Source organism: Bos indicus x Bos taurus, chromosome 21 (genome assembly GCF_003369695.1).
Source record: "Bos indicus x Bos taurus breed Angus x Brahman F1 hybrid chromosome 21, Bos_hybrid_MaternalHap_v2.0, whole genome shotgun sequence".
Classification (NCBI taxonomy): Eukaryota; Metazoa; Chordata; class Mammalia; order Artiodactyla; family Bovidae; genus Bos; species Bos indicus x Bos taurus.
In genome coordinates this window covers 33,986,536-34,011,989 of record NC_040096.1, presented here as the reverse complement: position 1 = coordinate 34,011,989, position 25,454 = coordinate 33,986,536, and the positions used below count along the sequence as shown (strand labels likewise).

At 53.9% G+C, this 25,454-nt stretch overlaps 2 protein-coding genes across 3 annotated transcripts in view; both read left to right on the top strand.

Annotated features, from left to right (window-relative positions):
- ARID3B (AT-rich interaction domain 3B) overlaps positions 1-11,448 on the top strand; it is a 48,224-nt gene extending 36,776 nt beyond the window's left edge. Inside the window, exons 5-9 of one of the 2 annotated variants that reach the window (XM_027521412.1) lie at positions 4,467-4,650; positions 5,870-6,138; positions 6,243-6,497; positions 7,934-8,032; positions 8,905-11,448. In XM_027521412.1, the coding sequence (XP_027377213.1) occupies positions 4,467-4,650; positions 5,870-6,138; positions 6,243-6,497; positions 7,934-8,032; positions 8,905-9,068 (971 nt within the window). In that variant the 3' untranslated portion in view covers positions 9,069-11,448. Of the gene's footprint in view, positions 1-4,466; positions 4,651-5,869; positions 6,139-6,242; positions 6,498-7,930; positions 8,033-8,904 lie in introns of both variants that reach the window. The other variant, XM_027521411.1, reaches the window with a different exon arrangement.
- Positions 11,449-15,175: 3,727 nt separating this feature from the next.
- The window catches only part of CLK3 (CDC like kinase 3), a 32,666-nt gene continuing 22,387 nt past the window's right edge, over positions 15,176-25,454 (top strand). Inside the window, exon 1 of the mRNA XM_027521883.1 lies at positions 15,176-15,191. The gene's annotated coding sequence lies outside the window, so the exon portion shown is untranslated. The remainder of the gene's footprint in view (positions 15,192-25,454) is intronic.

Here is a 25,454-nt window from a genome sequence, read left to right as displayed (position 1 = left end):
GGGACACAGGAGATGGCTCCTAGGCCCACTAAGCACAGGGCAGACCACAGAGCCAGACTAGCCTGAGGACCCTGCTTCTGTCTTAGTTGTCGAAAAAATCAAAACCAGGGCAGGTTTTATGTCCGGACTGGCTGCTTAATGTGAGAAAGCCAGGATGTCATCTAAAGTTGGCTTGCAGGATATGGTCAGCTTTGTTTCTGGTGGGACTGAGGGGCCCACCTGCTCTGGATGCTACTTTTAGGGGTTTTGTGGAGGGCCATCCATGAGGAGGAAAACGCCTGTTCCTCTTACCTGCCAATTCCTGGAACTGGGGTGCCTGGCCAGGTAGTAGGGGCCCTGCTGAGAGAAATCACGACCCCCACGTGCCCAGAGTGGGGCTGGGTGGCAGAGCAGCCCTGGTGTAGGGGAGAGGTCACCCTGGGGACTCAGAATGCCACCTTGCTCCTAACTCATCTTCTCAGGTCCCGTATCTGCCCGTTTCCCTTGCCCCTGAGCAACTCCCAGCCTAACGCAGTCAGTTGCTGTGTGACTATAAAGAGGCGAATTTTTAATGACTTTTCACATCTATGATGTTGTTGTCTTTGAAAGAAGTCATCTCAAATGACTAGACATTTAGTCCAGTGACTGCTCTGAGGGAATCTATAATTCCTCCCTGGGGAGCTGCCTTCAGAGGCAGTTCAAGCCACACGAGGAAATCTGTCATGCTGTATGGCCACACCTCATCTTCACACAAAATCAGTATAAACCGCCTGCTCACTTCATCCTATTTTCCTGGCTTGTTTTCCTTGAATGACTGTTTCTAAAAGTAAAACACACCCTATATTTGAAGATCTACCACCTTGGAGAGAATCTAATGAAAACAGTATAAACTCTGAAAGCTATTCGCAAGTGTAGTTCCAAAGCCATGTGTTAGCTGGCTCTCCAAGGACACACTTCTGAAGGACAGCACACCCTCAAGCCCAGCTTGGTGGTCACTCACTCGGCCATGCCTGTTCTATGTATATCTCAGACCCAGCCACCTTCCCCTCTTAACACTTGTCTCCCCTTCTCTATGGCCCCACTGAAAGACTTCATGGTTTCTTTACCTTCTCAAAACCCCCAGCTCTCCATCCATTCCTGTGCTGCCGGTCCTCTTATTGCAGGGCTCAGACGCCAAGGGCTGAACCACTAGAGTCCTCACTTCCTTGGTCTATTTAATAAAGGTCCTGACACTCACAAACCTGCCAGTATCGAGAAGAGCCAGTGACTTCTGTTCAGGGCTGTCAGCATTAGGCACTTAGAGCCAGTGACAGACCCAGGCGGGCACACCACTGACAGGAGGAGCATGCGTTTGATATTCCCTGTCGGGTTGGCACAGAGCTGGTTGCTTTGACTCTGAGAAGCACGTTGTTTGTTTAATCTGCATGGTAGTTTCGCTTATTAAACTTCATAATATTCAAGACATGATGAAGGGAAAAACAGTCCCTGCTTTCATGGAGCTTACGATCCTCCTGGGATACCAGACGAGCATAAGTGAAATATGTGTAATTATTTGTGGAACTTGTAGTGGTTATAATAGAAATTCGGAGAGGAAAGAAAAATATTCGAACCAAGGTGGTTAGAAAATTGTTCCTGGAGAGAGTGAACATTGAAGGCCCGTATAAGGAGGATTTGAGCACATCATTTTAGAGTTGATGAAGAGGAAGAATAAAACCCAAAAAATAGAGGAGAAAGAATTTGGGTTGTGGGATGAGGGTGAAAAGACCCAACTGATTGAGTGAGAGTAAGTTATTGGAATGTGTTTGAAACACATCATACGTAATCTTCTAAGTGGGGGCTTCCCTGGTGGCTTAGATGGTAAAGAAGCTGCCTGCAATTCAGGAGACCAGGGTTCAGTCCCTGGGTTGGGAAGATCCCCTCGGGGAGGGAATGCAACCCACTTTAGTATTCTTGCCTGGAGAATTCCATGGACAGAGGAGCCTGGTGAGCTACAGTCAGTGGGGTCGCAAAGAGTCAGACACAAGTGAGCAAATAACACACATACAATCTTCTAAGGAGTGTTCAGGAACCTGAGTCATGATATTGAACATGTGAGGCGGGCTGGGTTGGCAATAAGAGTCATTGTGGGTTTTTTAAACTAGGAAGTGAGTAATGGGGTGAAAGTGGTGTTTTCATCAGATTGTCTGGCAGTAGCATGCAGGTTGAACACGTGGATTCAGGGCTGCTAGGGTCTCTAATGGGGAGCCAGTGAGGGCCTGGCCCACGGTGATGGCTGTAGAGAGCAAGTGAGCTTTGAAAGGTGCCTCAGAGGAGGAATCGGTGAGCCTCCAGACAACCTAAAGGTGGGGAAGAGAGAAGAGGAGCAGTCTCCCTCTGAGGTTCCTGCCCAAGACCTCTCAGAGCGATGGTGTTGCTGAATGAAGAGGCAAGGATGGGAAAAGGGAGCTCGCCTAGGGGATGAAGGGGAGCTGAGTGTGAACATCAGACCTGGAAGTGAATGGGTCACGTATAAAGATGTTCCGGAAGCTTCTGGAACTGACATCTTCAGGGTCCTGTGGGAGGGAACCTTGGAAGTGGTCCTCCAAACTCTCAAGGCAAGGCCATGAAGGCTCAGGCAGACCAGCTATAGAGGAAGGAGACCTTAGCCCTGTTCTGCCGGGAGACCAATTTTGTTGTGTGAGACCTTTGTGCTTATGACAGGAATGAAGTCTGCTGTACAGAACAGCACAGGGAGAAGTTAACCAGCGTGTGCGCTATTGTGTCTTAGGAGCATGCCGGCAGTCCTCTGACATTTTACCAGTGATCCTTTGGATTTAACTCCGTGGCCTTTGTCAAGACAAAGGTCTTCAAGGCCTCTAGCTCCCTCCTACACTGAGGAAGGGGGCCTGGGACCACCATAGCAGTGCCCTGTGTTTGCGCTCACACTGCTTCTCCCTCATAATCGTGGGACCCTTCACTCCACTCTGGCTTGAATTACCCTATAAAAAGAGCGAGGGCAGTGTGCAAGGACTGAGATGAAAATGCCATTCCTTGAGGGGAAAGAAGCAGGAGGAGCTGAAACAAACAGCCCTTCTCTAATCAAGCTGGCCTGACGTCCACCAGGCAGTCAGTGAGACTGCAGCAAGCCGGAGTGGGGGTGGGAGGGGGTCTGGCGGCGGGGGGGTGGGCAAGGCAGAGGAGGAGCAGCCGGTGTACAGTAAAAGGACTTGCCATCAAAAGGCAACAAGTCTCATACGGTGCCCCGGACGGTGACCCTTCCCGCTGGAATTCTCCCCTCTGACCTCCAGATCATTAATCCCGGGGCTGCCAAATGACAGTCATCCATCACGCCTCCTGACGAGCATCCCGGCTGCCCAAGAAAGGAGCCTGGCCGCGCCCTCCCTGCCGTCCCCGGGTGCTCATTAGTGGGCCTTCCTGCTCCGGGCCAGGTTTCCTAATCAAGTCCCTGACTCCTGTCACTTCCCTTCGGGGCCAGGGGGCGGAAGCAGCTCTGACCCTCCCTCTTTCAGAGGCCAGGGAGGGGGTGGAGTGATTAGTGGGGAGAGAACTGTTGAGTGGTTTTTCATCCCCTTGGAGACCTGTGTGCCCAGCAGCTCCTTTGACATGGTGGGGACACAGGAGACAAAAAAAAAACCATTTCTCTATCCTGCAGCAGGAGAAGAGATAAGGAGAAAACAAGGCAGGATGAAAATAAATTAAAGCACGGTTATAAACGGCGCTGAGAGCTGCAGAAGAGAAGCCCGGGAGCTGTCCATGTGGACAGTGGGACAGGCCCTCCCCTGTGCAGGGGTCAGGAAAGAGTTAGTTCACTGGGGAGGCAGCCAAATGACTTCTGAAGGCTCTAGAGGACTGAGTTGCCAAATCATTCAGTTCAGTCGCTCAGTCGTGTCCGACTCTTTGCGACCCCATGAACCGCAGCATGCCAGGCCTCCCTGTCTATCACCAGCTCCCAGAGTTCACTCAGACTCACGTCCATCGAGTTGGTGATGCCATCCAACCATCTTATCCTCTGTCATCCCCTTCTCCTCCTGCCCTCAATTTTTCACAGCATCTGGGTCTTTTCAAATGAGTCAGCTCTTCGCATCAGGTAGCCAAAGTATTGGAGTTTCAGCTTCAACATTAGTCCTTCCAATGAACACCCCAGACTGATCTCCAAATCATTAGGAGTCATATTGCTAGCAAAAAATAAACTCTTTGAAATCATGTAGTCTGGCTCTCTTATTTACAGCGGGGAGCAGACCCAGAGAGGCCATGTGCTTTACCCAAGGCCACACAGCCTGTGAGTCAGACCTATCTCTCTGTTCTTCCTGAGGAGACCTGGCAGCTAGTCTGATAGCTTCCAGGCTTTGGGAGTTTGACTCAGATTACACTTCTGAGCATATTTGTGAACATGTTTCCAACTCAGCAAAACGTGGCCATGCACAGATGTCTTCTTTCTCTGCCTGAAAATGACCTAGCCCTGTGTTTCTCTCCTTGCACCATCGCAGGGACCCCCATCAACCGAATCCCCATTATGGCCAAGCAGATCCTGGACCTGTACATGCTGTATAAGCTGGTGACGGAGAAGGGGGGCCTGGTGGAGATCATCAACAAGAAGATCTGGAGAGAGATCACCAAAGGCTTGAACCTGCCCACGTCCATCACCAGCGCCGCCTTCACCCTGAGGACCCAGTGAGTGGCCTGCGCCCTGCAGAAAGGCGGCTGAGGCCTGCAAGAGGGAATTAACCTTGAGGCAAGGAAGGAAGGAAATTCCACCATGTAGTGAGCAAAACGGGCGGAATGCCTGAAAGAGCCAGGAGCTTTCTGAGATGAATCCCTCGGTCACCTCAGTAAACTGAGAGTGCCTTTTCTCAGGCGTGTCCTGTGTCTGTTGCTTCACCTTTCCGTTTCGTTTCATTTCATTCATTTCATTTCACCGGCAACCCCACCAAGCAGGTTTTGTCCCTGTTTTCCAGATGACAAGAACTAAGTCTCAGAGCCTAGATTGTTTGGTCAGAGCCGTATCAGTTAGTAAGCAGGCTGAGGTTCATACCTGGACTTCTGTCTCTGAAGTCCACAATCTTTCCAAGACATCTTCTCCTACACAGTACCCCACTCTAAGCCTGGCTCTTTATACTTGACATTCAGCTTACCCAGAGGAAAGCAGGCAGGCCTCCACTGGGATTGGTGACCTGTTTTTGTACCCATTTGAGTTAATTATAAGGGTGGCAGGAGCAGGGGGAGCATTGAAGAAGGGGGTCCAGAAGCGAATCTGTTCTTTGGGAACTCGGGATGTTGCTCTGTGAAGAAGACAGAAGGATCAGCCGTGTGTGGCTTGGGTGGCTTGTTAAGGCCTTGCTGAAAAGTAGAAGGGTCTTATCCAGTGAAACAGTTCCTGCAGAAGTTGGGAACAGAGCGACAGCCAGCAGAGCCATCTTTCTCCGAGAGTTCTTAGGTAGAGAACTGCTTTCTTGGGGCATCTCACACAAAGCGGGACGGCACTTCTAGGCCTACCCACAACGGGAAGGGTTGCGCCTGTCTGAACAGCTGACTCAGAACGGTTAGGAGATCAAGGAGCCAGAAAGACATTGCAAAACATGGCATTTCCCCTTTCTCCCAGGGCACTGGAAAGGTGCCACATGGACACAGAACATGAGTGATGATAGCCGTTTCCCCGATGAGCCATGACTCTAGTTCCAGCCGCACTCAGCCCTGGGTGCGCTTAGGGAGCCTGGGCTGGGGTGTCCCGCCATCCTGAGGCTCCTCTTCCACCGAGTTCTCCAGGTCGTGCTCCTTCGTCCTGGAGGACAGAGCCTGCCCCACAGAGGCCCCTTGCAGAGGATCATCAGCTTACACTGGGCGGTCCTGGCACTGCATTTTGGGTGATCCTTCCTTCCTTCCCTCCATCCAGGTATATGAAATATCTCTATGCCTACGAGTGCGAGAAGAAAGCCTTGAGCTCCCCTGCTGAGCTGCAGGCGGCCATTGACGGCAACAGGAGGGAGGGCCGGCGGCCCAGCTACAGTTCCTCCCTCTTTGGCTACTCACCCACCGCTGCTGCTGGGGCCCCTGCCCTCCTCTCCCCACCCAAGATCCGCTTCCCCATCCTTGGGCTGGGCTCCAGTGGTGGCACCAGTGCCAGCGGCTCTCGAATATCCCCAGCAGCTCCTCTCAGGAAAGGTCTGCAGGGCTCCTGGGGGAGAAGGGGCACCAAGCTCCCTGGGTCCAAGATGCAGGAGGGAGGGCGGGTTGTGGGCTGCATCCAGCTCTGGTGCCTTTGTCAGGTGATGGAGTCCCGGTGACCACCGTGCCCGTGCCAAATCGCCTGGCTGTGCCTGTGACTTTGGCTGGCCAGCAGGCCAGTACCCGGACGGCCACGCTGGAGCAGCTGCGGGAGCGGCTGGAGTCAGGGGAGCCTCCTGAGAAGAAGGTGTCCAGGCTGTCAGAGGAGGAGCAGCGCCTGGTGCAGCAGGCTTTCCAGCGCAACTTGTTCAACATGGCACGGCAGCTGCCCATGAAGATCAGGATCAATGGCAGGGGTGAGCAGCAGCCTGTGTGCCAGGCCCCGGCTCCATTCAGGGCGGGTTCATGTCCAGGGACTAGGGTGGGGGCCCTCCAGGTGTTGCCCCCAGCCCTCTCACCCAATCCACAGAAGGATCTAGAGACCAGGGAGTCACTTGGGGGTTCAGTGGCCACGGAGACCTCAGTTCACCAAGCTGAGGTCATTTTCCAGGGTGCCTGCAGTTCCTCAGGCGTGCCCTGTTTTGTAGCAAAAAGGAAAAGCAGTTGTTCAAAGAGGAGGAGCTGGAGACCTTCAGGGCCAATTGCGAGGTCTTCCCTGTCCACTCCTGCTTTTTGATCTGTCTCAGTTAAAGGGCTTGCCCTTACCCCCCACTGCCCCACCACCTGGAAGAAAGACTGCGCCCCACTCCCTAGGCCCAGCAAGGGGCCAGAGCTGCCTCAGGCCGGCAGCCAGTGGCCCTCAGGAGGGAAGGGAGGAGGAAATACAAGTTTGGCAGCATAATTGACATCTGTCCCTTGCCCTCCACATTTTTCAGATGCCCCACCTTCTCATCCCTACAGCCACACACCCCACACCCCTCATTCCTGTTTCTCCCCTTTCCCCCTCACACATTTCTTTGCTATTCTTGACTCTCTCTCAGAACAAACATGAGCAGGCTTGTGTTGGGGGAAAATCAGGTGTGAAGGGAGCTGTGTGTATTCCCAGGCAGCCCCTCCCTGTCCCACTCTCCCCTGGTGAGGAGCCCAAGGAAACGAGATGGTGGCCCAGAGCAGGGCTCTGCCCTGTTCCCTGCTCAGGCCAGCTGCCCCTGGTCCTGCACGAGCCAGAGGCTAATAGATGAAGCAGCTCATCTGGAAGAATTATTGGCTCTCAGCATCAGGAACGGACAGAGTCTCAGGTGGGCCGGGCAGAGGCCTCTTGTGCCAGTGCCTGCCGCCTTCCATAGACCGTGGATGGCTCAGATGGAGAGGGAGTGACAGGGACTAGATAGGCAGACCCCATCCTTGAGGACACCCCAGTCTAATTAAGGGGAGGAAGAAGCCAGGCGAGTTCTCAGTGGATGGGGCTGGTCTTAGTGATCTCCGACCCCTTCGCCCATCCTGGCCCCCCGTCTGGTGGATAATGGGTGCTCAGGGTTTGTTGAATCACACTGAACGCATCAGTGCACAGCTATGAGCCGAGGTCCGCCTCCTTCCCAATGTGACCCCTCTTCTCTGAGAGCAGAGCGAGTTGGGGAAGTGAAGTGAGTCAGTGGAGAAAGCAAGCAATAGGATATTGACCAGCCTGGGTCTCCTGCCAGACCTCATGCTCGAGAAGGTTACACGGTTGCTTTCGAACTCTGGGAGGCCTTAGCCTGCTGCGGCCGGGCTGGGAGGGTGGCCAAGCCTCAGAGGGGGTGACGGAAATGCCCAAGGGCTTGACCGGGCCTGCCGTCTCCCTTGTCCCCAGCAGAGGACAGAGCAGAGGCCTCGGCGGCAGCACTGAACCTAACCACAAGCAGCATTGGGAGCATCAGCATGTCTGTGGACATCGATGGTACCACTTACGCAGGTAAGGGAGGTGCAGGCTGGCAGCCAGTCTCGGTGCTGCTCCCCGCAAGGCCCCCTCGCCCCACACTCCTGTCTGAACACCTTCCCAGGGGGCCTTCCTTTCATGTTGTCTCAAAGTTCTAAAGGTAGAGTAGTTCTGGATGAGGAGGACTGAGGACTGCCAACAGGATGGCAGGTCCCCCTCCACCTGTGACGGAGTCATAGAGACCCCTTGTCTAACCCTTTTTTGACCAATTGGTTGGCTCGCTCATTAAAAGAAAGTCATTGAATGTAAGGAATCATAATCAACTCCATCCATGTCTTTAATATTGTATTGTAAACTAAATCGGGGTTTCCCAATGGCACTAGTGGTAAAGAACCCTCCTGCCAGTGCAGGAGACATAAGAAACATAAGTTCGATCCTTGGGTCTGGAAGATCCCCCGGAGGAGGGCATGGCTGTCCGCTCCAGTGATCTTGCCTGGAGAATCCCATGGACAGAGGAGCCTGGTGGGCTACACAGTCCATAGGGTCACCAAGAGTTAGACACCACTGAAGCGACTTAGCACACATGCATGCGTAAGTTAAATGTGTCCGCCATTACAGTCTTCCTAAGCACAGGTCTCCTTTCTTTGACGGGTTCATCGCTAATCTTCCTAAACATGGTCTGGGGACACTTCCCTTAGAGCCTTTGGGGCCTTTCAGCAAATTGACTGCCCGCCTCAGCAGCTTAGACACACCTGCTGGCAGGGCAGTATCGGCACCAAGCGCACCACCCTGCCTGGAGCCTCACCCAGAGTTAGGCAGCAGTGAGATGGTGAGGGACTGAACCCCTGCACCTGTCTCTGCTCTCGCCACCTGCTCACACTGCCTTCTCCCCTCCTCCGCTCACTCAGGTGTGCTGTTTGCCCAGAAACCTGCAGTCCACCTCATCACAGGATCCGCCCCCCAGAGCATCGGCAGCAGCTCCAGCAGCAGCAGCAGTTCTCACTGCTCACCAAGTCCTACCTCGTCCCGGGGCACCCCCAGTGCAGAGCCCTCCACCAGCTGGTCCCTCTGAGGGGCAGGACCCAGCTCCGTACTCCCCACTCTTCCTTCAAGAGCGGCGGAAGTTGATGCACAGAATTTACCTCATCTCATGGAGCCCACATCAGACACCATTTGGCCAGATGTTGAGAGTTTGGACATGTCCATCTGCCCAGGCTCCATCAGGTCCTGCTGTACTCTAGAGGCAGGGAGAGGCTGGAGGGGCCTGACCGGGCAGTGTTGTCCAATCAGGGATTGTCCTGGAGAACTGGGCGGGGTCTGTGGGCGTCCAGCTTCCTCCAGGGCTCCCAGGCCCCCTCCCATCCCGGGCACAGTGTATTGACAATCTGTAAGCTGACACAGGGCTGGAGGCTCTCCACACCCTTTCCCCTTTAATTTATTTCTCTTCCCCTGCCTTCTGCTGTGACTCCAGGGTCACTGGTGTCTTTCCCTGCTCAGCTCCCCCATCTTTAACTCCCATGTGGGGCTGCTTGGAGCCAAGAGCACACCTCTGCGGCCCTTCTCTGCTGAGCATGGGATGGGGTCCTCCCAGTCCACCTTGCCTATACCATGTTTGGTTCCCGGAGTGTGGGTCCCTCAAATTCATGTCTTGAAGCAGTCCTCAGGGCCCCATATCCCTTTTTAATGGTTCCGAGCAAGGGCTGATAAGGGCAGTCCTCAGGACCCAGGGCCTGCTGGGGATCTGCCAAGGGAGAGGCAGAGCCCCGGGGGTGGCCCAAGCAGGCCCTGGCACCCACTCCACTGGCCCTTTTCTGACCCACCCAGACCTCAGGCCCCTGCCCCTGCCCCCGCCACCCTCCATTGGTCCCTGTTGGCCAGCTCTCCCAGGAAACAGCCTGCTTGTCCCTCAGGCCCCACCTCTTCTCGGCGGGGGGCCATCTCAGCCCCTCCATCCCCAAACCTGCCAGTGTCAGGTTCATTGAAATACCTCAGATTTGTAATTGTTGATGTTTGACTCTTCAGGAAGTATTTGCATCTCTGAAATCTTTTTTATATGTGTTTGCTGACTTTTGTGGGTTTTTTTTACTTTAAAATTTTTATTGTTGTTACTGTAGCACCAAAGAAATGAAAGCAGATGTCCCCCAAAGCCGAGCAAATGGTTTGGCACCCCAGCCCCTCTGGCCCCTCCCTAAGATCCCCCAGTGAGGAGGAGGGGGAGGCGGCAGGAGAGATGACTCAGGGATCACAGCGGCGGGAGGAGGTGGAACGGAGGGACCCCTCTCATGCAGGTTGGGTCCTGAAACCACACTGGTTGTCAGGATGGCCCTTGACCCATTTCCCACCAGAGCGGGGCAGTCCCTCACCAGGCTAGGGGCAGGGCATCTCCCCTTCACTCAGTGTTCCCACCTCAGGGCAGGTGCAGACCGTGGAGGCCATGAAGCCTGCAGGGGTCAAGCTGCCCCAGAGGGTGAGGAGATGCTGAGAGAGCTCTGTCTCTCCTCTTGGATGCTGGGGTGAAACAGGCTGCTCCTGTGTCATAAAGAAGAGGTGATTCTCACACATGGCTCAACTCTCAGTCAAGTTCGCTCTGCAGTGTTCACTAGAACCCCGCCCACTGTGACATTATCCGGCGGGAGGCTGAGGTGGACCCAAGCCCACACAAGCCCCACGCTCAGTCTGGCTAGGAAAGGGAAATCAGACACGAGCACAGAACACATACCTCAGCCCGGTGAGCTGCAGCGCCACCAACTCCATCTCCTCTCTCTCCCCTAGCCCCCAACACCATCTCACTCTCACACACACATACACACACACACACAGTCCCATCCGCTGGGGGCTGACCCTCTCCTGGCCTCACCAGGCCAGCACAGGGCTGGGCAGAGAGGGGCATCTGGTGTCTGTGTCAGGGAGGAGCCTGGTTGGCTGGTGCTGGGCCCACTTGAAGGCATCACAGACATTTGGCCAGTGTGTCTTTCTCAGGACTTTGGTCACGAAGGATGGACCCTTGCCACCCGGAGGACACAGGGACCATGTGCTGTGTCTTCCTGGTTGTTGGATCCTCTCCTTTCCCCAGGCAGCTTGCCCAGTCTCGCCCTCTCATCAAGGCCTTGCTGCCCTGAGGGGCAGCAGCAAGGTCTCAACCTGAAAGCCAGAGGGTAGGCATGCCCGCCAGTGCCCCCAGAATGAGGCCCTGGGCCAAGAAGAGCTCTCCGGACGGTGCAGCCCTGAGGTCACATGGCAGCCATTGACCGGGGCACTCTGTCCCTTCCCCTTCCCCATCTTGTATTTAACCAGGAAAAAAATGTGATAGCACAGGGGTAGCCTAGGCAGTGGATGAATACCTCAGAAGTCCTCTTGCAGCAAGTGTCTGTATATGTTGTGGTTATTTTCTATCTTACATGTTCTCGAATGTTTATATTTCAATAAACCTCTACCTCTTCACACAAGCAGGACACAGGTGCTTTGGCTCTTTGATTTGACAGTAACAGGAAGAGGGCAAGGGACTTCCAAATAAAAGGGGCTAAATAAACTATTCCTCTGATCCCTTGATTTTTCCTAAACTTTCTCTTCACTGCTCACTCACTGTTTCCCCAAAGCACTTACTCTCAGCCTGTCTTCTGTATTAGCTGGGTGCCTCTGATACTGCATGACCACCCGCACTGACCCCTGGCATCACGTCAGGGTCCCAGCAGGAACAGGGCCACGAGCAAGCCCTCTTTCAACTGCTAAGTACAGTCCCCACACTTACAGAGCTCACACTCTTGTCTGGAAGGCACACACGACTCTCGACAAAACATGATTGGAACCCATGGGCAGATAAATGCTGGAGCAGCTCACTAGGGAATCCCTGGAAGGCTTCCTCAGATCAGATCAGATCAGTCGCTCAGTCATGTCCGACTCTCTGCGACCCCATGAATTGCAACACCACAGGACATTTCATCAGGAAAAATGAAGTTGCAAACAAGACATGAGGAAAAGTGGACGAACTGATCCATGTGGTATCAGGATCTGGCACTGGGGAACTGGATAGTACTGGTAGACAAAAGTGTGGCTGGGGCCAGGATGGAGCCCAGGCTGAGGGATTTGGGCCTATCCTCAGCATCAGGATACTACTGCTGTGTTTTGAGGAGGGCATAGGCTTAGAGGCTTTTCTAGAAGGGTGACCTGGAACTGGGAGACATTCTAGATGTGGACACCCTGGGACACTGCCACTGAAACTTAGGCCTAGGCCCAGGCTGCTCAGCATTTTTCTCTACCGCAGTGCACATCCTATGGGCACAACCTGGGACTGACAACACTAAGAGAAACGGGCAGAGAACTAAAGCACTGGGCAGGTTTGTGATTGTCCTCCTCCATCCATGACAGACACCTCACCTGTCAGACCTTTCTCTGCCATTTTGAAGTGCTGGAAAGTGAGAGTGACATTGGGACAGTCTTGAACCTCTCACTGATATTTTAAAAAAATTTTTGAAAGAAAGAACCAACCCTTTAGTACTTATTTACCCATAATTGGGATAACACGTCACAACTTCCAGAGACACATCACAGGGCTGCCACGTGGAGATTCAGCGGGCCTGTTATAGGAGGAGGCCGCCAGATGAGAAGAAGCATGGTCCAAAGACATATTAACAGCATGGAGTGAATGTGAGGTGACACTGAGGGAGAAGTGGCAGCTGAATAAGGGTCCAGTGAGAAATGGAGAATCTGGGAAGAACAAGGCACCAGGCCTGCAGTTCCATTCCACTCTCAATTAACAGGAAAAAAAAAAAAAAAATATATATATATATATATATAGAGAGAGAGAGAGAGAGAGAATATCTAAGACCTTGAGAAAAGAAGAGTTCTTCAAACTAGACCCTCCAAAAAAAAAAAGTTCATCAAAAGATACCAAAAAATAAAAAACTGGCAGGAGATACTTGCAATACAGAACTGACAAAGGAGTAATGGTCAGAATTTTTTACAAATGTTTAAGACAAAAGCAGTCTTAAGATCAAACCAGTCAATCCTAAAGGAAATCAGGCCCTTATTATACAGAGCGAAGTAAGTCAGAAAGAAAAACACTAATACAGTATATTAATGCATATATGTGGAATTTACAAAGATGGGAACGATGACCCTATATGCGAGACAGCAAAAGAGACACAGATGTAAAGAACAGACTTTTGGACTCTGTGGGAGAAGGTGAGGGTGGGATGATTTGAGAGAATAGCATTGAAACATGTATATTATATGTGAAATAGATCGCCACTTCGGGTTCAATGCATCAAACAGGGTGCTCAGGGCGGGTGTACTGGGATGACCCTGAGGGTTGGGATGGGGAGGGAGGGTCAAGATGGGGAACACATGTACATCCATGGCTGATTCATGTGAATGTATGGCAAAAACCACCACAACATTGTAAAGTAATTAGCCTCCAATTAAAAAAAGAAATCAGGCCTGAATATTCATTGGAAGGACTGATGCTGAAGCTGAAACTCCCAATACTTTGGCCACCTGATGTGAAGAACTGACTCATTGGAAAAGACCCTGATGCTGGGAAAGATTGAAGGCAGGAGGAGAAGGGGATGACAGAGGATGATGTGGTTGGATGGCATCACCGACTTGATGGAGATGAGTTTGAGCAAGCTTTGGGTGTTGGTGATAGACAGTGAAGCCTGGTGTGCTGCAGTTCATGGGGTTGCAAAGAGTCAGATACGACTGAGCCACTGAACTGAACTAAAGACAAAAGCGAAAAAGAAAAATTGAGCAGATGGGGCAAAGTCATAAACAGATGTTCTGCAGAAGGGGAAATAAAATGACTGGACATCAGTGATCAGAGAAACATACAGAAAAAACATTCGCTGTCATCAGATTGTCACAAGCTGTAGTCTTAAAATACCAGGCCTTGGATTCCCTGATGGTCCAGTGGTCCAAAAGAAGGGACATTTGATCCCTGGTCTAGGAAGAGTACACACACTAAGGGACAATTAGACCTTTGCACCACAACTATGGAGCCCTTACGCTATAGAGTGTGAGCACTGCAACAAGAAAAGTCACCGCAAGAGTAGCCTCTGATCGCTGCAACTAGACAAAGCCCAGCAGCAATGAAGACCTAGTATGGCCAAAAAAAAAAAAAAAAAAAATACACCAGGCCAAGATGGAAAGCTATGGGAGCTCTCAGACTGCTGGGGGGAGTGTAAATCAGCCTAACTCTGAAAGACACTTTGGCTTTTCCTAGCAAAATGGAACATGAACATGACGTGGGGCCCAGCAATTCTGCTACCAGATTTGTACCCCAGAGGAAATCTGCACATATGCCCCAGAACGTGGGATGTGTATAGCTGGCAGTGATAAGGAGGCTGTAAAAGTCCCAATTACTGAACATTGGTGTGGGCCAGGTGTGCTTTTAAGTTCTTTGCAGGAATTAACTCGTTTGCTTCTCTACACGTATATGACACGGGAGGTACGGAGAGGCTGAGTAACTAGCAATGCGGTCCCAGAGTGGAGAGAGGAGCAGTCAGTGGTAACGGAACCCAGGGTCTGTGCCCTAACCACGAGCAAGGCAAAGCACTCTGTACTCAAGTGTCTCATGTAACACTAAACCCACAGACGTGTGAGGCAGTGACTTTGTTCATTCTGCGGATGAAGAAACTAAAGGGCAGAAATGTGCACGAGGTCACATGTAGTGAACGGCAGGCTGGAAACAGACTCTTAACGCAGTTGTCCCACCTCTCCCTCATGTGCATTTTTCACTTAGGGCCGGGGTAACCCAGCGCGGTGATGAGAAGGAAGCAGACCGTAGAGAGTGGGTGTGATTATCACTCTAGCCCAATCGTCCCCACGCCGCGCACAGCAGGGAATCACCTGAGGGACTCCAGCATCCCGGGGACCAGCCTTCCCGGCCACTAGCCGCAGCCTCCCTCACCTCATTGGCCAGGGCTGGGTATGTGCCTTCCGCGCAGCCAATGGGGCGAGGGGGCGGGGCGACTGGGAAAGACGCTCGGCCAGTGGAGGGAAGTCCCCCAGCGCAGACCGCGTCTCCGCCCGCGTCCCTGAGAAATGGAGTGCAAGTTACTGCCCGCAGAGAAGGAGGAGTTGGTGGCCTGGGGCTTCTGGAAGAGAAGGTTTGTAACCACCGCCGGAAGGAAGGGGAGAAGGAACCAACCAGACCAGCAGGACTGGGAAGCGTGGGGCCACCCGTCTGCGCTTGGAGACGGTGAGTACAAAGCCCCGCAGCAGCCGGGACACAGGGACACACAAGAAGGCCAAGGATGGTGAGGTGGTCTGTGCCGAGGGAACAAGCCGGAGCCGGGTCTAAGATAAGCCAGTGGAGGGCAATGCTCGGCCTCCAGGGAGGACCTTTGGGACAGGGGGCAGTCCTCTGGTTTGGAGGCATTGACGGTGTTTTCCCTGGTTAAGGGATCCAAAAAGGTCCATGTGAGCAGAAAGGATGGGTATTTACTGTCTGACTCCAGAATGTGTGGAGGAGCCCTAGGGCAGTGGGACCTCAGGCTGGCCCCAGGAAGGGTCTGGAACCCAGAAGCACTGCCCATGGAAGGTATTTTTGCCCTCCCAAAGACCAGCCCAACCTGCTGCCTGAGCTACAGAACAAAACAAGAGGACCAAACCAAAGGTCAAGTTTATGTCTTCTGCATGCATGAGACCCCCTGGTGTGTGTGTTTAGTCGCTAAGTCTGTCAACTCTGCGACCCCATGGACTGTAGCCCACCAGGCTCCTCTGTTCATGGGGATTCTCCAGGCAAGAATACTGGAGTGGGTTGCCATGCCGTCCTGCAGGGGATCTTCCCAACCCAGGGATGGAACCCAGATCTCCCACAATGCAGGCGGATTCCTTACCATCTGAACCACTAAGGAAGCCCGAGACCCCTTGGGCTGAAGCAAAATCTCTCTGTCCCAGTTTAACTTTCTGGGACTTGTCAGCTCCATTTGCTCTTACTAAAATCCAGCTTTTTCCACAGAGAAAAACAGGGTCCCCAGTTTAGTTTTATGTGTCCAGTCTTCAGCCTTGGATGGATTACTCTTTTGTCCCAAGTCAAGTGGCCCTAGGAAGGAGATCGTTGATTCAGTTGGGTTCGGTACCCAGTGCTGGATCTCTCAATGGAGAATTTGGCAGCCCCCACAGTGGCCTGTTTATGTCAGGGACTGCAGAGAACATTTTGCAGAGGACAATGCTGGGGAAACAATCCCAGAGATGTTCTGTCCTGTCACCCTGCCAGAGTCCCCCTCGGCAAAACCCTGCTTCACTTAAGGCAGTTGATGGGGGGAGTGTTCAGTGACGGCATTGAGGAAGATTCTGGGGGCATGTGGCCCAGCTGACAGAGCTCTTTGAGAGAAGGAAGCATATAAGAAGGTAGGGAGGGAAGTTCAGAAAAAGAAAAAACAGCCAGATGACCTCAAGGGGGATGTAACCCTGAGCGGTCTGGCCCGTGGGCATTGAAGGTGGCCCTGCTCTCAAGCTCAGAATAGACAGCGTGAAATAAGAAACCACCCTTCTGGGACAGGTTAGGGAACCAGGGGCTGACCTGCTGTTTTGCTGTGTGACCTCAGGCAAGTTACTGCCCTTCTCTGGGCAGTTTCTTGTCTGTGAAATAGACACTGTAGAGCACAAGTAAATGAAAACTCACTGTGAAAAGTCAAAAGCCCAGTGCCAAGGCAGTGAGTTACAGGGTCCTAGCTGGCCCAGGGGCAATCAGTGAGCCACCAAAGCCCCACAAGGATCCCAGCATCCCCACTGGCCACTCCCTGCCCAGCTCTACTCTGAGCCACAGGGTCCCTTTGGGAAAGGGCCAGGCAGTCCCACCCACGAAGAGTTAGGAACCTTATGCCACATGAGCACTGCAGGCCCCATGGCAGGTAGGGGACAAAGACAGCCTCTGACTGTAGCTACCTACAATAGACTGACAGAGAGCTTGTCCTTGGGAGCTAAAGGCATAGCCACAGGGTCCTCCCCTCTCCCCAAGAGTCCTTGTCCCTGCTCCTTGGTTTCCTGAGGCCTGTCAGTCCAGATCCTCTGTGCTAGGACTGCTCGGCTTACTGGGGCTGGGCCGGGGGCTGACCTCAATCGTGTGCTGTAGGGCGAGGCTGTGAACCTGTTCCCTGGTGGCTCTGGGCCTCAGTCTCCGCACCACTTTTCTTCCCCAGCCTGGGCACGGGCACTGGCCCTGGCCACCAGCTTTTCTGAGATACTCCTCTCCTCTGTGGTTCCAGGGCTGTGGCTGAGGTCTGGGAGTGGATAAGGCAGAGGCTTCCCCCGACAGAGGGCACAGGGGCAGGGCAGGTACCAGGTATGCTGAGGAAGCCAGGTGAACTAGCCAAGGCCCACACTGGAAGGACCCTTCAGGCCCCTGATTCTCCCTCCAGTTTGCAGATGGAGAGACAAGGGCAGAGAGAGAAACTAGGCCTGGATCGCACAGAGAGGTAGGGAGTGCCCCTCTGGAGAATCCCCAAATGATGCCTTCAGCTGAGAGCTGGCTGGAGGTGCCTGTCCTCCCAGCACTGGAGCCCTTGATGCTCGGAGCTGCACCAACTCCTGTTTCCTGAGGACACAGTTCCCAGCCTGAGGGTCCACTGATGGACCTGCCCTGCTTTGCTCAGGATCCCCAGAGAGCAGCTGAGGCAAAGGACGGGAGCCCCCACCCAGCTCCTCCACGCAGAGTCATAAGGATGAGGCCCGATCACTGTTAGTGCGGTACGGAAGCTCCAGGCCGTGAACGTGCTACATTGTCTGTCATTGGTGGCTGCTCATTATATCCGATTGTTTCCTGAACTTAATAAGAAGTGGGAACAATGCCTTGTTGGTGGAACAATGGATAGATTATGTGGCTAAAGCCCCCCTACACGGTTGATCTTGGGTCTGTCTCTGGTTTTATGACCTTAATACTGATACCCAAACTGGACCCCAGGTATAAAGAAGCTCAGGGGCACCAGAAATAGGCACGGTGCCCCACGTCTTGTGTGATCCTCACATCTTCCTTTGAAGTAGGTACTATCAGTATCCCCATTTTGCAGATGAAGAAACAGAGGTTTAGAGAAGGCAGACTTGTTCATGCTAACCTAGTCAGTTGGTGGTGGTCAGTTTTCTTCCCCTCCAAATTTTTCAGTGACTAAAAATTTCCCTGAATCCAAAAATATTGATGGGTGATACTCCCTCAGTGCTTCCTGTATGACTGATTCCACCCCACCAGAGAGCTGCCTGAGGGCAAGCCCAAGTCCCTAATCCCCTTCAGTCTCCATATCCTTCCCCATCTCCCCGCATGCAGTCCCTATGCACCAGGTCGGGCCCACAGAGCCTTGACCCTGAGGCATTTGCTTTGTGCCAGTGAGGACTGAGTGCCTGGTCCCCACCCAGGGCCACCCCAAGACAGAGCAAGGGCCCCAAGGCTCAGATCTTGGCCCTCAGTAGAGACATCCTGATTTTGATTCACAAGCCTTCTTCTCGCCACCTCCAGAGATCACCCTACCTTCACCTCCCAGGTGGCCTCGGCCTCTTTCCCAGACCCTCTGTTTCCTGGGCACAAGGACCCAGGGTTGTCTTAGAGGGCCTGGCCCACACCATTGCATCCTCTGTCTGGGAGGCCCTACTTCCAGCCCCATCCCCAGCCCTGAGGGAGGGCAGCCAGGACCAGCCAGGCCAGCTATCACCTTCTGTGAGGGTGGGAGGGGGCCTGCTCCCAAGCTCTCCTCTCTGTCTCTGGGGGGGCCCACCCTGGACACTCCTTGGGTTCCATTGTGGGCCTCGGCTCTGGCAGCACCTGGGGCCTGGTGGGGACGGCAGGACCCTGGCCCCTTGCCCTCATCCCATTCTGAACCTCATTAACCCAACCAAGGCCAGTGGGCCACTCCACTGGGAAGCAGGCCATAAAGAGTTGGAGAGAGCATGACCGGGGGACAGCAACCCAATACTAAACCACATAGGGTCACGGTATCACCAAAGGCCAGAACCCCTGAGTCCCGCCAGCCCACTCCCAGTGCACAGATGGGGACCTGAGCCCAGAGTCAGCAGAGGGTTTGTCCAAGGCCAGCAGGCCACAACCCATCTCTGTGTTCTTGAAAGCCTGCTGCCAAGAGACCCAGGGAGGATTCCACAATGGCCTGCCCCGCAGACAGTGGACTGGAGGCTGAGGGGAGTGGGCTTGGCTGGTGCCCACTCAGTAAATGCCAGTCTGGTCCCCAAAGAGAAGCCAAGCTAGGCCCAGACCTCCAACAGGTCTGGAGCCCACCTTGCCTGCACAGACTCCGGGAGGTTGCCTGGGTTCTCTGCTGGGTGGGGCCTGCGCCTGTGGGAAGGGGGCGGGTGCAGAAGACTCTGGAACACCTGGCTCCTGGCCTCCCTTCTCGGCCGGCCGCACTGTCCCGGTTCTCATTCCTGTCCTCAGGTGTGGGCAGACCTAGGTCATGCTCACCTGAGGGCACGGACCCTTGCCCCTAGTAGCTCTCGTTGCAGCTTCCAGGGCCAGCTGGACCCAGAGTCCCGCTCCTGCCCCTAGTCATCCCGTTCAGCCTGGAGCAGAAGGGCTGCCTCAGCCCAGGAGGCTCCACACCCTGGACCTGAGCCCTCAGCTCTGCAGAGGCCCGGACAGGGAGTTTGGGACGTATTCTACAGACAGAAAATCTGAGGCCCCGTGAGGGGAAGGGGCTAGTCCCTGTGACGAACTGGGGCTGCCTGCATTTGTGCACTGGCCCCTGGTTTCTGGCTTGGGGAAGACTCTAGGGTCTTTAGGAAGGGCTTCTTGGGGGTCCTGACTCCAGATGGGCCCCTCTTCCCCTGACCGCAGACAGCTCCCAGTTCCTTCCATTTTCCACCTGGATCCTGGCAGCCCTCTGGTTGTTTTTCTTCTCCAAAGCCTGCATCTTGCTCCTGTCACTAGCCAGGGCCAGGCAAGGAAGGACAGATTGCAGCCCCATCTGAGGGGAACCTCACCCCCATCTTCTAATGCCAACAAACACCCCCACACAGGCTCCTCCATCTGGGCAGGGCCTGGCATGCAGAGAGAAGCCCAGTTTCCAACCTGGACCCCAATCTGCCTCCCCCACCCCTATGTGGATGAGGTGTCTGGGGGCTCACTAAGTGGCCCTTCCTGTGGACATGCCAGCCTCTGCAGCTGTGTCAGGGTCCTGGAATTAAAGGAGGGGAAAAACAAGACGAACAGCTGGGTCCCTAAGATCCCAAGTCACATCCAACCCGTCCAACAAGAAGGCAGCGGGGGACTTCCCTGGTGGTCCAGGGCGAAGGCTCCGGACTCCCATGCACGGGGCCCAGGTTCCGTCCCTGGTCAGGGAGCTGGATCTCACATGCTGCAACTAAGACCCAGCACAGCCAAATAAGCAATTTTTTTTTTTTTTTAATAAAAGGAAGAAGAAGAATGAAAAAGATTTTAAAAAGAAGGTAGCAGGAAGCACATTAGAAGCTGTCATGGGTTAAACTGTGCCCCCCGAAAGAAAAATGTGTTTGCACTCTAACTCCCATTGCCCCAGAGTGGGACTTCAGTTGGAGTTGGGGTCTGTACGGAAGTAAATTAAAAATGAGCTCATTAGAGTGGGCCCTGTGCTGTGCTCAGATACTCAGTCGTGTCTGACTCTTTGCAACTCCATGGACTGTAAGCCAAAGAGGCTCCTCTGTCTATGGGATTTCCAGGCAAGAATGCTGGAGTGGGTGGCCATTTCCTCTCCAGGGGATCTTCCTGACCTAGGGATCCAACCCTATAAATAGGGGAAATCTGAAAACACGGATGCAGAGAGAGTGCCTCCTTCACATGAAGGCAGAGGCTGGGGTGATGCCCCAGTGTCAAAGACTGTCAGCATCCGCCAGGAGTTGGGGGCGAAGTGGGAAGGAACCAACCCTGCCGACACCTTGATCTCAGACTCCAGCCTCCAGCTAAGACAGCAAGTTTCTGTAGGTTAAGTCCCACCTTGTACTGGGTTATGGCAGCTCTTGGGGCTTCCCCCGTGGTTCAGCAGTAAAGAATTCGCCCGCCATGCAGTAACCACAGGAGGTGCTGGTTTGATCCCTGGATCTGGAAGATCCCCTGGAGGAGGACATGGCAACCCACTCCAGTATTCTTGCCTGGAGAAGCCCATGGACAGAGGAGCCTGGCGGGCTATAGTTCATAGGGTCACAAAGAGTCCGGCACAACTGAAGCAACTTAGGAGGGAGGGTGGCAGCCCTAACAGGCTAACCCAGAGGGTACGTAAGATCAAAGCCCCATGGCAGCTCTTTGGCCCTAAAGGGACCCTGATTCAGAAGGCGGACTTCTGTCTCAAAGTGGCCAGGCCTGCAGTAGCGTGAAGTAACGCTAGTAGTAGTGAAGTGTAACAATAGCAGCTAACATTTTAGGACTACATGCCACGTGTCCAGCACAGCACCGAGCCTTTTACAGGCTTATCCAGTTTAACCCTCACAGCCAGCTGCTGAGGGAAGGAAACTGTTATTCTTCTTGATTTTTACAGATGAGGCCCAAAGAGGCTTCCCCGGTGGCTCAGCTGGTAAAGAATCCACCTGCAATGCGGGAGACCTGGCTTCGATCCCTGGGTTGGGAAGATCCCCTGGAGAAGGGAAAGGCTACCGACTCCAGTATTCTGAACTGGAGAATTCCATGGACTCTATAGTCCATGGGGTCATAAAGACTCGGACACAACTGAGCGACTTTCACTTCACTTCACTTCCTGGAGAGGTGGCGTACACAATGTGGGCACACAATAGTGTAATGTGGGGTCAGGATTTAATGAGCTAGTGGTCAGGTTCCATAGCCCACAGTCTTTTTTTTTTTTTTTTTGCCTACTTGGGCTTTTATTGTTGTGGTGCGCGGATTTAGTTGCCCTGTGGCATGTGGCATCGTAGTTCCCTGACCAGGGATCGAACCCGTGTCCCCTGCATTGGAAGGTGGATTCTTAAGCTCTATTTGGGGGATGGTGAAGCCCACAGAATCCTGGAATTGAAAAGGAAGACAGAATGAGGTAGAGACTCTGAGAAGAGGAGGGTGGAAGGAGCCTGAGGTGGGGGGTGGGACTAGAGGTGGAGAGTGCTGGAGGCCCCAGGCGCCCCTCGCACCCCCTGCAGCCAGCCGCTGGAGCAGCGTCAGCCCCTGTCCAGCTGCTGCCCCTCTCCCTGCTGTGCTTGGCCCATTGGCTGCTCCACACAGGACCCCATGATGCAGGACCAACTTCTAAGTCACCCCCTCTGCACAAGCACAGGGCCTGGGGCTCACATTCACTCACAGGTGAGTCATTGGAGGGGCTCCCAGGGACTGGAGAGAGGGGGATATCACAGGACACAGGCACGAGGCTGGGAGACCCTCGCGCTGGGGCCCACATCTACACTGGTTACAGGCCATCTGCGTAGTGTTTGCACGTGGCTCCTCAGGGTCCGTCTCCTTCCTTCCCAGAGCCTGAATCTGCCCACAGGGCCCAGCCCTCGGTCACTGTGTTCTCTTGGACACGGGCCACCACACACCCCATAAAGAGGAGAGTCCCTCCAGGCCCCCACGGAGACCTCTCTGGCCTTCAGTAGTCTGGGCTGAGAAACAGACAAAAGCAGAGATTTTTTTTTTGTACACACGTGCAGAGGCAGAACTGGTACTGCAAATTTTCTTCCTTTAGCCCTTCCAGAGCCCAGCACTGGACCCCAGTTTGAGATCCACTGATTTAGACCAACTCCACCTTCTCTGGGGCTTCCCTGGTGGCTCAGACGGTAAAGAATCTGCCTGCAGTGCGGGATACCTGGGTTCGATCCCTGAGTTGGGAAGATCCCCTGGAAGAGGGCATGGCAACCCACTCCAGTATTCTTTTCTGGAGAATCTCCATGGACAGAGGAGCCTGGCGGGCTACAGTCCACAGGGTTGCAAAGAGTCAGACATGACTGAACGACTAAGCACAGCACACAGTGCAGCCACCTTCTCTGGGGCCTGAGGCCAGCTCAGCGCTGCAGCTGAGACCCCCTGTCCCTCTGCTTCAGTCACAGCAGTCGAGCGACTCTGGTCAGGGTCCTGTTGCACAGCACACATCCCATCCGGGTCCTTACAGTGCTCCACCCGTTGGCTCTCAGCCGTCTCCTCAACATCTGTATCTATTGCCCTGTGTCTGTGTGTGCGCACATCTGGGATGATGTGCATGTGTCTCTGGGTGAGTGTCTGAGGTGTGTCTTGGTATGTGCGCGTGTCCCACTGTCTGTCCGCCTGTGCACGTGTGCATTTGGCCAGGAGACTAAGGGAGGATGCTGGTCAGGAAGAGGCCCCCTCCAGGAGGAGCTGGAGTGGAAGTCAGGTGGACAGAGCCTGGGACCCCCAGGAGGAGCTGGAGTTGAAGTCAGGTGGACAGGGCCTGGGACCCCCAAGCCCATGCTCTGGCCCCATCCCACCTTCACAGCAACTCCTCACTCCACTTTTCATCTGGATCAGGAACTATTCACAACATGCCCAGCTCCATGTCTCTCCTCTCTGGGCCTTTTCAATAGCTCTTCCTTCTTGTTGAAATGCTCTTAAAAAGAAAAAAAGGTTTCTGGCCATGCTTCATAGCATGTGGGCTCTTAGTTCCCCAACCAAGGGTCAAACCCACGCCCCCTGGATTGCACTCAGAGTCTTAACCTCTGGACTACCCATTGAAGTCCTGAAATGCCCTTTTTTCTTTTGCTCCTTGAAGATGCCTAGTCATCCCTCAGTGAAGATTTTGAAGCCCAGAAGCCCCCTCTCTGGGGAAGACTTTGCTGTCTGCCGCCCCACCCGCAGCTCTGAGTGCCTCTCCCCTCATCAGGCACGTTAAATTCTAACTGCCTGCCTGATGTGTGTCCCCGCCCATACCAGAAGCTGTGGAGGGCAGGGAGTGGTCTGCTCTGACTTCGATTCTTCTGTATATGAGAGAGGGCATGTATGTAGTGGATGGTTAGTGCATGCACGCTGCATGAGAGAGCAGAGAATGGCAGAGTGCGAGCGTGATGAGGAAGAGACAGAGGGAAAGAAGTGGAGGACAAAGCCAGGGGCATCCTGAGAAGGGAGAAGAGATTCGTCATGCCAGGGGAGAGACAGGACGGTGGAGATGAGAATGGAGAGGGAGAGGAAAGGGGTGGACAGATTGCATGGACCCGGGGAGGCCAGACTTTATTCTGCCTCTGAAGCCTCTCGGTTCTTCCTCTGTAAATTTCAGGGCCACTGCTCCCTGCTGTCAGCATGCCCTCCAGTACTCAGCCACCTTCTCGTGAAGCCTGGGATGTGATTCTTCCTCCTGCAACTCTTTCCTGAGGGCACAGGTACCTGTTAGACCTGGAGTGTGCTGGTAGTAGGGATGGGGCGGTCTGGGCGCCGCATGGACCTCAGATCACCTCATTTTCATCCATGTTCAGTGATTGCTGTCCCAGTTGCATAGATGTTCTCACTATGTTCTGATGGCGGGGATGGGGAGTGGGGCAGACAGCTCCATGACGCCTCCCCGCACACATGAAGCCCTCTGTCCTGAGCACTTCCACTCCCAAGCATCCTGACTTGAGCTCAGCAGCTAAGGTTACCTCACCTCCCTCCAGCCTAGCCCTAGGCTGGCAAGTGGGGCTCAGCCATGAGGAGGGGATCCAGGACTTGTTGGCACTGACAGGTTTCCCACATGCTCCCAAGAATGATCCAGAATGTGGTATCCAGGAGTATTAATACCTGGGAAAGGGCATCTGGCCTTGGCCACATGATTTGGGGTTTGGGACTCTAGTCTCCTCTCCTTTACCCATGGTGACAGAGGCTGGCCCACCTCCTGCCCACAGGCCATCCCACCAGTGTGAGAACAGCACCCCCTACCCCAGCCCAGCTTGGACACTGAGGGGTGGACCAGCCTCCTGGCCCAGGGCTGCCCCTGGCACTGCTAGCAGCAGCAACTTCTCCCCAAGCAGCCACACACGCTCTGCTTCTAGGGCCACACAAGGCTGTCTTTTCACCTCGCAGCTGCTCTAAGCAGGCTCCTAGATGTTGGTGGCCCTGGCCCAGTTCCTCTGAGAATCTCTTGTTCACCTGTGTAGACCCCCACTCTGCCCCGAGTCATGATTCAGCCTCAGGACCGGTGAGGGGCTCCCCTGCCTGGGATCTGTCTGCTCAGGCTAGCCCTTGGGCCTTTACCCCTTCAGCTCCCTCCTCCTGGGTTCCTGACCTCCACATCCTCTGAGATTCAACTCTTCCAGGGCCCTCCTCTGACCATCACAGCCCACAGAGGCTTCTCAGAACTCCAGGCTTCAACTCTGGACCAAATGATTTAAGGCTGGACAGTTCCTCGATGCCCACCAGCAGAGGGTGCTGTTTCAGTGCACCTACAATGTGAACAAGGCCAGGAGCTGACTGTGGCTCAGACCATGAACTCCTTGTTACCAAATTCAGACTTAAATTGAAGAAAGTAGGGAAAACCACTAGACCATTCAGGTATGACCTAAATCAAATCCCTTATGATTATACAGTGGAAGTGAGAAATAGATTTAAGGGCCTAGATCTGATAGATAG